The sequence below is a fragment of the Cyprinodon tularosa genome, unplaced genomic scaffold (genome assembly GCF_016077235.1).
Source record: "Cyprinodon tularosa strain WSP-4 unplaced genomic scaffold, ASM1607723v1 ctg45, whole genome shotgun sequence".
Lineage (NCBI taxonomy): Eukaryota > Metazoa > Chordata > Actinopteri > Cyprinodontiformes > Cyprinodontidae > Cyprinodon > Cyprinodon tularosa.
The window spans coordinates 2,415,858-2,428,641 of NW_024039174.1; the positions used below are offsets into that span (position 1 = coordinate 2,415,858).

At 36.9% G+C, this 12,784-nt stretch overlaps 1 protein-coding gene across 3 annotated transcripts in view; it reads right to left on the bottom strand.

Moving 5' to 3' along the window:
- Nucleotides 1-12,784, bottom strand: part of lyn (LYN proto-oncogene, Src family tyrosine kinase) — a 26,038-nt gene continuing 13,254 nt past the window's right edge. For all 3 annotated transcript variants that reach the window (XM_038300511.1, XM_038300510.1, XM_038300512.1), the window contains exons 5-13: nucleotides 11,548-11,646; nucleotides 11,344-11,447; nucleotides 11,115-11,264; nucleotides 9,619-9,771; nucleotides 5,571-5,753; nucleotides 3,963-4,039; nucleotides 2,970-3,123; nucleotides 1,371-1,502; nucleotides 1-714 (exon numbers count right to left, since the gene is read on the bottom strand). In XM_038300511.1, the coding sequence (XP_038156439.1) occupies nucleotides 512-714; nucleotides 1,371-1,502; nucleotides 2,970-3,123; nucleotides 3,963-4,039; nucleotides 5,571-5,753; nucleotides 9,619-9,771; nucleotides 11,115-11,264; nucleotides 11,344-11,447; nucleotides 11,548-11,646 (1,255 nt within the window). In that variant the 3' untranslated portion in view covers nucleotides 1-511. The remainder of the gene's footprint in view (nucleotides 715-1,370; nucleotides 1,503-2,969; nucleotides 3,124-3,962; nucleotides 4,040-5,570; nucleotides 5,754-9,618; nucleotides 9,772-11,114; nucleotides 11,265-11,343; nucleotides 11,448-11,547; nucleotides 11,647-12,784) is intronic.

A 12,784-nucleotide genomic window follows, 5' to 3' on the forward strand; every position in this document is an offset into this window, starting at 1 on the left:
TGGACTGTGGGAGGAAGCTGATGTATTCGGGGAGAACCCACGTATGTACAGGGAGAACATGCAAACTCCATGCAGAAAGACCCCAGGCTGGGAATAGAGCCCCGCTTGCTGCAAGGCAACAGTGCTACCCACTACGCCACTGTGCAGCCCACACACAAAGAATATTATATATATTAGCAACTCATATATCCGGATCTAGTATTAATATATCTAGTCCCAGAGAGACCATAGTGCCCAAAAAGAGCGTGATTGCAAATAATCTTTTTTTACAACTTCCGATACGATATTGTTCACAATATACTAAATATAACAGCTTTCATATTCAGAGGCTGAATGTGAAGCTCAAAAATGCAATTCATAATTGTAGTAGAAATAAACAAAAATTCCACATACATCAGAATGTGAGATATATGTACAAGAGATTTGCATAAAAGTAAATAAAACACAATGTGATGTGGATGTGAAATGTCTGTAAGTCTTTTTATGGGAAACCCAAACAGGGCTGGTAGCGCTAAGGCTGATGTTGGTACTGTCCCTCTGTTGCGGTGTAGAAGTCGTCCAGGACGCTCTGCAAGTAGTCAAAGGTGGGTCTGTCTTCAGGCTTGTCCCTCCAGCAGGACATCATGATGTCATACAGCTCAGGGGGACAGTTTGGAGGCTGGGGCATCCTGTAGCCACGTTGAATGGATGACATCACCTCCCCCTTAGTCATACCTGGAGACAGTGAAGACACCTGTTAGGACTGCTGTTAGAGGAATGATGGTAAGTGTAAAAGCTGTTAAAGTTAATAAGAGTCAGCAGATGGCAGTGAATGATGCCAGACAATGTGGAGGAAACTATAGCAACTAAATACAAATATGTTTTACAAACCAGCACAAGGCAGCAGACATAAAAGATTTGCAAGTTATAGGGTGTTTTACTATTCCTCTTTCCAGATTAAAATAATTTTTAGAGCTACTAAAGCCTTTAACTCTCTGAACTCTTTCATTTTCTGTATGTAGAATATAGCCTACTCGTGGCTTAAGCTGTTTGTTTTTAGCTGTATCTCTGGAAGTGAGAGATACTAGTTCCTTTTTTCCAAAAGAGCACCAGCGGCGGAGGTTTTATTGCCATCATCTGTGCGCTCTTTGTTTTTAATTCCTGCAACACTGATTGTTTTTAGCACAATTTGAATGAAGCTTAGATTCTCTGTTATCAGGAAAAAACTTTTTGTTTGGTAAAACGTATGCATAACTACAATTGTTTTTTGTTACACTGTATGGACCAAAACAGCTCTGCTACTATTTAAATAGTTTACATAGTTAAATCAGTCAAACAAATTTTGTAGTGCACTTTATGATCATATAATTTTCAGAAGAACTACTGCTTACCTGGATAAGGGATTTTTCCATATGTGATGATCTCATAGAGAAGCACCCCGAAAGACCACATGTCTGATTTGATGGTGAAGCAGCCGTAGTTAATGGCCTCTGGAGAGGTCCACTTTATTGGGAATTTGGCACCTTGGGGTGTGTAGAGGAAAAGGATACATATAAACATGAAATATTTCATCAACTTCATCTAATATTGATACTTAGAGTTTGCTTAATCTATGTATAGAGCCACTTCACTGCTAAAAACCACAGAGCTCACCTCGGACACGTGTCATGGAAGTTTTACATCCAGTTTGCACATATGCACATTTATTTTTAGATTCCTGTTTCTGTGGTTTTAGACTCTACTGGTTCCAGGTGAGCAGTCAGACAAGTTTCACTTATTACCCAAGAATAAATATGGTTACTGCACAAAACGCCCCCCCAATCTCTGTTCTTCATTTGATTTCTTGATTAGAAAATCCACGTTAAATCTCTGAAAATTATATTTATAATGCTTTATAATCCTGCAAATTATATTTATAATCCTTAAAATCTAACAGATAAAATAAGCTTAAAACACTCTATGGAGCAACCTTTGGGCTCTCTAAGGGCCCTTATATTCGAGGTTGGCTGGATGGCTGATTCCAGATTGGTGAGGGTGATTCCAAACTCCTATTATTCCTCTTTCTATTTACCAAGACCTCCTTCTCTATTCAAAATTGCTTTTTTAACCCTTGGTCTATCCTTAAACTTAGTGGAGGATTTTCGTGAATTTTTGAAAAGACCTGCCTTCTCAACTTTTAAAAAAATGCACATGCACAACCCTGCACCCGCTCCCAAGAGGGAACGCCAATTAAATGCGTGCAAGAACGTGCACAAGCCTATTTCTCCTCGTGCATGCTCTGTTTAAAGGTATTGAGGACAATCTTTTTTTTAAATCTCAATAAGTGGTCCTTCTAATTGTTAATCATTCTGGTGATATGTTTACTTAAAGCCGTCCTACATGCTTGCCCCATTAGCTATCTTTTTCTGTGTATGTGCACTTTCAGCCGCGTGTGGTGAGCTACGATTTCAGACAGTAATTGAAGCTCACTATTCTCACAGAGGTTCTTTGAAAATGGCCGAGGGTCGTGAGACAAAAAGTGCCTGCGAAGTATATAAGAAAAAAAAAGGCCTCAGAAGAGGCAGATATATCCCAGAATGCTTTGCACAGAGAGCTCTCCTTGCAAAACATCATGGGATTTGCTGTCACAGCAGGCCCGCTGTCGCCATAGGCTGTTGCTACCCGACAACTGAGACTAATAACATAGATGGCGCAGGCGCCGCGGGTGGAGGAGGAGTTACTTGACCAATAGAGCAAAAAGCAGTGATCATCTGTCTGAATGGTCAGCGAACTGATCTTGCCATAAAGTCCACTATATAGTTTTACAAACTGAAACAAAAAGTGTCCAAATAGGAAAGATAAGTTTTTTTTTTTTTTTTTTTTTTTTTTTTTTGAGGCTTTAGTATATTACAAGGAGTAAAGGAAGTGGCTCATGCTTGACAAGAAAGATGTCCTCAAAAACAGAGAAGTGAAGACACAATCATTCCCCCTTTCATACACACGCAGCTTACCTTCCCTTGCAGAGTACTCGTTGTCCTCTATGACTCTTGCCAAGCCGAAATCGGCTATTTTGCAAAGCAGGCTCTCAGACACGAGGACGTTAGCAGCCCTCAGGTCTCTATGAATGTAATTTTTTTTCTCTATGAATGCCATTCCCTCTGCTATCTGTAACACAACAGAAAACAAGTGTTGAACTTGTTTGATGCATTCGGTGGGGGAAAAACTATTGGTCAAAAGGGACAAAATTAAATACATCATTACTAAATTTCCCATCTAATGCTTAAATGTATTATTTTTCTTTGTATTTATTGTAGCATATCTTTCAAGTAAACCAAGATTTCAAAAAATTTCCAGTCCTGCAAAGCAGATGTTAGAACAAGTACCAGGTAGGCTGTTTTTCTCCGGTCAACTGACTAAAAATAGGCTTCTACCATTTTAACTTCCTAACATATAAGAAAAAATTTACAGTTTATATAAATATTCAAGTGTTTGTCTACTTTTACATGTGCATTCATTTTGAGATCCTTTTCTTCACACAGGGTTTATTTGCTGATGAACCCCCATTCCCGCAACAACTGTTTCAACTAACGTGTAAATATACTCCACAATGTTTAATAGTTAGATGAGAAAAACAGAATAGCAGAAAACACCCTGATTCATCCCAAAGGTGCTCTATAACAAGAGTTCAAAACTCTGTTCAGACTAGAACCAGTCTTTGACCGTATCTAGACATGCAGCCATGGAAGTGATTGCAGCATCCAAATTCACCCATTTTCTGGTGTGAAACATTTATTTTTGCAATCTAGTGTATTAAGATTACTATTCTGAAACTAAACATGCCATACTAAAAGCAGAATGGAGTGAAGGCTGCCGACTTTAGCAGAACGTCTTGTTAATCACCTAAAACGGATATACTTACATTGCACTAAAGAGAGCAGGAAAAGGAAGAATTATAGCTTCTCGATTTTGAATACCAATTATGTTAACGAAATAAAAATAATTACCTGTGCAGAGAAATCAATGAGTTTCGGTAGTGGTTGTTTGTTTCCTGTGTCAGTCTTTAAAAAGTCTAGAAGACTTCCTGAAGACATGAAAGAATAGGAACAACATCAGGTATTTAAGTGTGGGCACCTGTTAACCATTAAATGTGTATTTTCGCTCTCATATTAGAACATATTCACTTTTACTATATGATCATAGTTATCTACAGTTGTAGCCATTCAAAATGTCCCCACTTTCACTGATGGGCCCTTGGCTGGTCCTCTACAATGATTTGTGAATTAAGATCTAAAGAGAAGCGCCATCTCCTGGTCAGACCCTGTAATCCAGTGAAAGGATGGAGTAGGAGTTAAAAAAAAATTTGCACGCCCAGGAGAAGGCCAGTGGCTGGAAGTTGGAGCGGATTTGGCTGGGAGTGGCAGGGAAGTGGGCTGCTATTCTAGCCTCGTGAGACCATCCTGATCTCGCGAGCTTTCAAGATTTCACTCGCTAATCAGTCTGGAGACTCTCCGTTGAAGAAAATTTGGAGCCGTTCACCAAACGAACGTCCAGTCACCCTTGGCTTTGATGCGGGTTGAGGTGTGACGCAACGAGAAGCGCGACAGTTCAGTCTAAAGAACATGGCGGCTTCAGCCGATGAAACTAGCGTTAGCACTGTATTTCTTCACTGAAAGAAGAGCAAAACACTGCTCTGGAGGCTTTTCTCAGAGGAAAAGATGTTTTTGCTCTTCTCCCGACTGGTTTCGGCAAGAGTTTGATCTATCAATTGGCTCCTCTTCGTCGTCGCTCTGTTACGTCATATGCTTCGTTGATCTGATTGGTTTACAGTATTTGGCCCGTCTATCACCAACATAGGCCAATCAGCTAACCAGTATTTTCGCCCCTTCCCAAAATTACTTTTACGGAAGGTTTCCAGATGGATATGCGGAGCAAATCTATCTGGCGGAGTCAGGTCACTGCTATACGGCTGCCGTTTGACTGGGAAGGGCCATTTTGAATGGCTGCTACTGTAGTTCACAGTGATCTGAGTAGATTGAATGAATTTAAACAGTTTTTGTTTATTTTGCTTTAGAAAAGGACAATTCCCTTTGGACAGTTACTTATTTTACTATCAACAGACTTTGTTTGTTTTCATTTATCAGTGACTAGGTGGAAACTATAAAAATGTTTGGATCTGGATGCTGGTCATTTACTCTGTGACCTTTTGAACATTTCATACCTACTCTCACTCACTTAATAATATATTTCACAACCAAAAGCCACTGATTTAATGCTAACTTTTTAGATTCTGCAATATTCAATTTCTAGAAACCTGGTTATGTGTCTCTGCTATTTAATTATATATTAGAAGTTGCTTTATTTTAAGCATGGGTCACAGTATAACTTATATTTCAGGACCGCTGATGTACCAGACAAGGGCTAGTAGTATGAGGTATTCAAAAAGTACTGTGGCATTACTACTTGGAGAGATGTACTGTAGATCATTAAGGAACATTTAAATAAAAGAACATGAAATGGTTAATTAATTTGTTTGGAGCAGTTCAGGATTATGTTAATGAAAAAGGTTATCTTTGATAATAATGTATGGTGAAGGTAAATAACAGAGATGTTACCATTTGCCATATATTCAGTGATGATGTAGATCGGTTCTGTCTTGGTTATGACGGCATAAAGCCGAACCAGTCTTTCATGTTGGAGCGTCTTCATGATATTGGCTTCTTCCAAAAAAGCCTCCGGTGTCATAGTGCCAGGTTTCAGCGTCTTAACCGCCACTTTGGTTGTGTTGTTGTAGTAAGCTGGTGCCACAAAGCATGGCAAAAAGACACAGGAAACAGAGAAAACTATTAAAGATTTATAAATAAATAAAAAGTTTATTTATTCAGGACCTCCTGTTTTTTTTTAAGGATAACATTTTGATAGTTGGTAAGGAGAAATGCTTAGTTATTCAGTGCTAATCTGCACACTGTGTGTTGTGTCCTTTATTTGGCTGTAAGCTATAGTGAATTCCCAATTTTTGAAATGCAAACAGCTTAAATAAACAGTATGATTAATATAATGATAGTCCTGACATGAATGAGCTTCCTTTCAAAATAAAAGACCAAAGAGCACATAGATTGATGCAGAAAGATGGAAAAAGAGCTGGATAAAAGGTCAAGTTTTCAGCAAAGTGTTGAAGAGATGCAGAAAAAAAAGATAAATAAAGATTCAGGTAATAAAGTGCTGTTTTTTTAACCTTTAATTTAGAATAACTGCTGTGTGTATATATGCTTTAAGGCCTTTAATAAAAATAATCAATATAATCATATTGTGATGTTCACAATTGATTATTGATTATTGAACTCATAAAAATTCAAATGTTGCATCATGTAAAATATTTATATCTACTCTACATAGTTATATTGTGGGGGTTTTTGTGCTTATTTGTATGGTATTAATGGGTTCTGCAATAAATTTATATTTCACTTATAATAAATAATTATTAAACATAATAGTGTTTAAACAACCAAATAGGCTTGAAACAAATAATACATTAAAAAATGAAAGTACCAATTAAAACAAGTGAAAGCTAAAGAGGAAGTTTGTTAAAAAGATTTGCCTAATTTCTATTACAAAATCTATATGTATTACTGTAGTGTAGTTAACAGCTAATCTCTACTCTTGCACTTTTGGGCCAAATAGACATTCATAAGTTTCGTTCTTACAAAAAGCAGGAGGAAGCTGAGTGCCTCACTTACCGATATCATTGACTAAGCTTCTCATTTAATTTAAGCAACTATGTTCATTTGGTGACATATGTGTCATCAACCCAATTGTGGTAGCGGAAGCTGTAATGCTCTAAAATCAGATCTTGGCAGGAAGAATGTTAAGGAAGAACAGGGCCTTAAGGAGCCACTCTGCTCAAACGTATACACATCTGCTTAAAAGTTTACATACCCTCCCATTAAAGAAAATGACAATTCATACTAGTAATTCAAACAGTAAATGTAAATAACGAAAAATACTAAATACTAATTTAGTAAAATAGAATATAATTTTTTATGGCTTTTAGTTAAAAAAGTTTTTTTAAACAAACTGTCTCAGACAAATTAAAGCACCTTGCTCATGATGAGCAAGAAGCCCATCACCAGCTGCAGAAGTCTGACTGAATGTTTCCTGAACGTTACAGAAAACAAATTATTCTTACGATTGCCTCAAATTGTTGCTTAACTAAATTTATGTTCAGGAGATTCACAAGGCTTGTTTGTCTCATTTAGTAATATATACGCACACACACACACACACACACACACACTCACGTGTATATATACTGTATATATATATACACACATATATATGTGGCACATATATATATATATATATATATATATATATATATATATATATATATATATATATATATATATATATATATATATATATATATATATATATATATATATATATATATATATATATATATATGAATATGTATGTGTGTGTATGTTAATAAATTATGTGTGTGTATATATATAAATGTGTGTGTAAATGATATATATATATATATATATATATATATATAAACTTTCAAGCACTTCAAGCACTGCTGTTGCTTTCAAAAGACAATGAGTAACTCAGCAAAGTAAGAGAAAATCTTAACCAAACAACTATTTTACAATATTTAAAACTTAAGTTAATTTCCCCAAATGTGCCACCATTATGTGTAAATATAACCAAGTCAACAAAGTTTTATTGCATAGCAATGTGCTGTGTTCTAAGCTTTAGGAACTTTGGGATGTATTCATGTTTAAGTTTTTTCATTTAAAAACAAATGCTGTATTTTTGCCTTTTGGTTATATTAGATGCTTCAGAACACTCAGATACCCTGAAAAATGCATAGCAACATCTTCTCCCTTACAGCCTCCTTTGAGCAAAGCATTTATCCCTGTTTCTCTGGGAAAAGAAGGACAGCTTAACTTTTAAATACTGGTTCACAAAATTGAAAGACACGCTGAATGTAGAGATGGTTGATCACATCCTGAATGAACTGGAGGATTTTGAAATAATGAGTAAACTGGTGATCTCATTAATGGTGATGAAAGAGTGTTATCTTACATAAAAGGAGGAGAAGTCTTGATTACACCCATGCAGCACCGAGGTCCAAGCAGTTCATGCTTTTAGCTGTGTTTATGTTTCTCTTTATCTGTGTTTAGCCAATCATTTTACAGGTTTTACAATAAAATATACTGCTGTGAATCTGAGAATGCCTCATTCACCTCCAGTCTAAAAAACAAAGCTGAGGGATATACAGTCTAATTTAAGGAACTTGACTATAATCAAAAAGTCCATCTGTTTCAGTAACAGAACCAAACAGATTATTAAAGGTACACATATGAATATTTTTGAAGACTTTATTTCTGCCAATTAAGAGGATTTCTTCACCTGTAGCTCACATAAGCCTTATAATATCAATGCAAACACGTCTTTGAGTTAACTTCCTCTATGAATACACAAGTGCTTTAATATGAAATCATAAGCACAGATGTTAGCATAGACCCATTTCAGAACATTCCCAGAAAAAACTGTCAAATAGAAATGAGCACCAATGCAGCTTCCTGCAAACTAAAGTTTTACAGCTTTACATACAACTTTGATGTGGTTTAGTGTGTGATCAACAGAAAGCAGCTAATAATTATGAAGTGAAAAGATGATTGAATTAAAGGCCCTATCCTTTCATTTCACACTTAGGTGCATTTTAGTATCGTTCTCTCACACAGAGATAAAACTGCTAGACTTGTGGTTGCAACATGACAAAATGTGTAAATATTCAAGATGTTTTAATATTTGATAAAAGCTGTTCAACAAGTAACAGGAGGAAGAGAATGCATCATTACATGGAGTCAAGCTTATCTGATCTGTTCTGCAGCTTTAAATTTATGTTAAATTAGAGGAAGAAAACAAATGAGTTTATGATAGACAACTTTGTTCCTGAAACACTAAAGTTCAGACCGCAATCCAATGACATTTAGAGACCCTTTGTCCAAAACCTGTTGTTATGATGCTTTACTTGTGAAAGTTCTCTGAGTTATATAAATTATTTCACCGAACTTTTTGCCCTGCTTTGCAATTTCACCCTCAGAATACCGTCTTTGCATGCATTTGCCTTTTAATCTGTAATCTAAGAGACGATATACTCCTTAAAGTGTTGTTTCTCTTTTCTTGTATTTTTGGCAGAGAAGCATTTCAATATAATGCTTCTAACGCCAAAAGCAGAACCCCCCCCCCTTTTTTTTTAAATACAGCATCATGCAGGAAGTAAGCACTGAGTGCCCTGTGGATGAGTTCATTGTTTTACTAATATTAGTTTGCCACAGCTCTAACACTCTTTTAGATTACAAGGCATCGCAATAGGAAGTTCTCTAAAGCCTCAAACTGCTTATCAGTAACCAAATCAAAACTACTTCTCTTCTCTCTCTCTGAAGATCAAAGTTCTGGTGAGAAATGTTGGGTCCTATAGAGTGCTGACAAACGCCTTCACACAACTATTCCAGTGACTGATAAGTAAGAACAGCAAAAATATATGTAGACCTCTCTTCTCACCCTGGTCTGGTCAATGGACAGTTAAGGTAAATTAATATTTCACATCAGAAGGTCTAATTATTTCGTCATTTCCCTTCTACTTACCCATCCAGACTTCTCCAAACTGTCCCGCTCCCAGTTTCTTCACCATCTTTATGGATTCTTTGGAAATCTCCCAGGCATCCTTGTCCCACGGCCTCTGGGCTTTGGGTTTTACACAAGGACGCTCAAGTTTACGACAAAGACCGTCTGCCTTGTCTGTAGGGTACAAATGGACAATACCTCCTTTTACTGTTTTGTATTTTCTTAATACCCCCTCTCTAAAGAAGGCTGCCCCTGACCAGAAACTAAAAACCCATCAGTCCTTTTGATATAAAACTGAAACAATATGGCATGAGCAAGCTTTGCAGGTAGGAAATGTATCAATATTTGTTTTTCTTTGAGTTTGGATGACTTTCAAACATCATTAACCTGAAAATTGGTTAATAAGAGTTCTTACAGAATTCAACCTTGCAGGGGAAGGTTCTTTGATTTTGTTTCTACCTCATAATAAATTAAGTCATTGTTCAATAACAGCATTTTTTTTTAGAGAACTGAAACCTTAAGTAGAGAAAAGAAACAAAATCGTAGCAAACCTGGTGGGAGTAAAATACTTTTTCAGTTCACTTTATCTAAAACTACATTATCGAGCAAAAAATGTTTTGTTTTGAATGTAGCATCTAAATCCATGTCCTGCTATTAAAGGTATAGACGTAGATATGCTGGTGAAGATTCTAAGTCATTCAGGTCATAGTCATTCCAAAAAAGTAAAAAAAAAACAATACACTGGACTCGGCCTCCAAGCCTGAGGACGCCTCGCCTCCCATTTGGGGAGGCTTCCTGGATGGGAGGCGAGGCATCTTCAGGCTTGAAAACAGACTCCAGTGAATTGTTTTTTAAAAACTTTTTTGGATTACAGTGGAGGATTTGAATGAATTTTTGAAAGACCCGCCCTCTCTACTTTAGAAAAAAATGCACATGCACAACCCTGTATCCGCTCCCGAGAGGTAACACCTATTAAACGCATGGAAGAGCATGCACAAGCCCATTTCTCCTTATGCAAGCTCTGTTAAAAAGTTGCTGTTTGCATCACTCATACTAGCTCACTTTCCAAAAGAAGATTTGCAATTTGTCTACCATGTCAGACTCACCACCAGTAAGTCTGACATGACGAGCACGTAGGACGGCCTTACGTAAACATATCAGCAGAATAATTGACAATTAGGAGGACCACTTATTTTGATGATCCACCCGGAAAAAGAACATCCTCCACTATAGCTTTAATTAAACAAGAACCAAAATTGATAAGACAAATATTCTGAAATCTCTTTTTAATAATACGTCTGGGATAAATCTGTTAAAAATGACTCATTGCTGCTTTCAAGCTTTGAAAAGTTATTGGAAGTAGAGTCAAGCCCCTTTTCCAATCGTTGACTATGCCTCATTTTGATAACTGTAAAACATGTTATTCTCTGAGATGTTCTAATTCCGTTGATAGACAGTGACCTCACTTAGCTGTAATTTCAAGCCTTTTCCCTCAGATTCCCCCGATCAATACTTACTGTGGTAATGTTTGATCATGCTGCCGATGTCAGGGAAGGAAATTTTGGGAGAGATGTAAAAGCCGCCATTATCCAGCTTCCTAATTTTATAATGCTTTACTGATTCCATTCCCTGGACATCAACATCTCTTATAGACAGAGAGAAATTCCCTGTGGGGGAAAAAACAAATTTTAGATTGTGAAACGCTCACGCTGAAAGTAAAGGAATTTTGTGAGAGAGCTGTTGTACCTTTTGATGTTTCGCTTTCCCTGATTAGATAAGAGCCTGCTCTGTTTGCTGGTGCCAACAGCTGCCTCTCTGCATCCTTCCTCGTAATGTCTTTGAAAAACCATCTGTAACGATTCAGCAAAGTTTTTACTGCGTGATGCAGCGAAGGAACTCGGCTGAGTTATGAAAATAACTGTTACGATCCTCCTACAGCATTAAACTCACTCTTCTGTTTCCATGGTGTCAACTTGAGCCACATAATTGGACGGGATGAACCCTTGTTTGCCGGTTGTTAGAGACTTTGCTTTCCACCAATCGCCAAGTCTGTAAATAAGCATTAAAAGTGTTTTCTTACATTCATGCCTTTAGGGCAGATTTTCACATAGACAAAATTGGCCTGAATTGCTCTTAACCCTTTGAAGCCTGAACCATGAAATAATTGATTGAACATTTTAGTTTTTTTAATTAGAATGTCATTGAACTTTATAAAAATGTTGTATAACTTAAATTAGACAATTAGTTGCATCAAATTTGATACATGAGGCATTTCTTTATCATATTTTATATTTTTTTCTGCTCACTACATTTGTCTGATTGTTTAAATCAGTGTTTCAAGAACAAAAAACTTCACACCGATGATGTAGAAGGTTTAAAAAGTGTCAAATATGATACACTTGGCTTTAATTAAACATATTTTTGATAATATTTCTACCAAAAAGATGAATGTTGCTTCACCTTAAAAAGGGAAGCACCAGCAGATATACATATCCACCTACCAGGGTTGGTGCAGCCTGAGAGCAGCATGAGCACAGATAGTTTCTTTATCACCTGTACCCAAAATGTATTTGCATGTCTGGTTTATGGCAGATGGGCGCTCCCATGGGTGTTATACAGTGCAAGCTTTACACCATATTCCAGCCACACAACACTAGCGGTTTTTGACATGGAAGATTAATTTCTATTACATAGCTTTTAATCTGGTACCTGCTTATCCAAACAGCCATGCTTATTAGAGGACTGACAGGAGGAACAGGGGTAGTGAGGGAGAACATGCAACTCCCAGCTGTTTCTATATTATTAACTGCATTGCCCAACTAAAAAAAATACTCTGTATAAACTTGATTCAATTGTCACCACTTGAAGCAGTTAATTCAAAGGTATGGTGGAGGATTTTAATGAAAAAAAACAACAAAAAAACTCCCTCTTCACTTAAAAAAAGCACATGCAAAACCCTGTACCCACTCCCGAGAGGGAACGCCTGTTACATGTGTAGGAGAGCATGCACAAGCACATTTCTCCTTGTGCACGCTCTGTTTAAAAGTTGCTGTTTGCATCGCTCATACAAGCTCACTTTCCAAAACAAGATTTGCAATTTTTCCACTATGTCAGACTCACCACCGGTAAGTAGAAACAGGGATGAGCACGTAGGACGGCCTTACGTAAACATATCACCAGAATGATT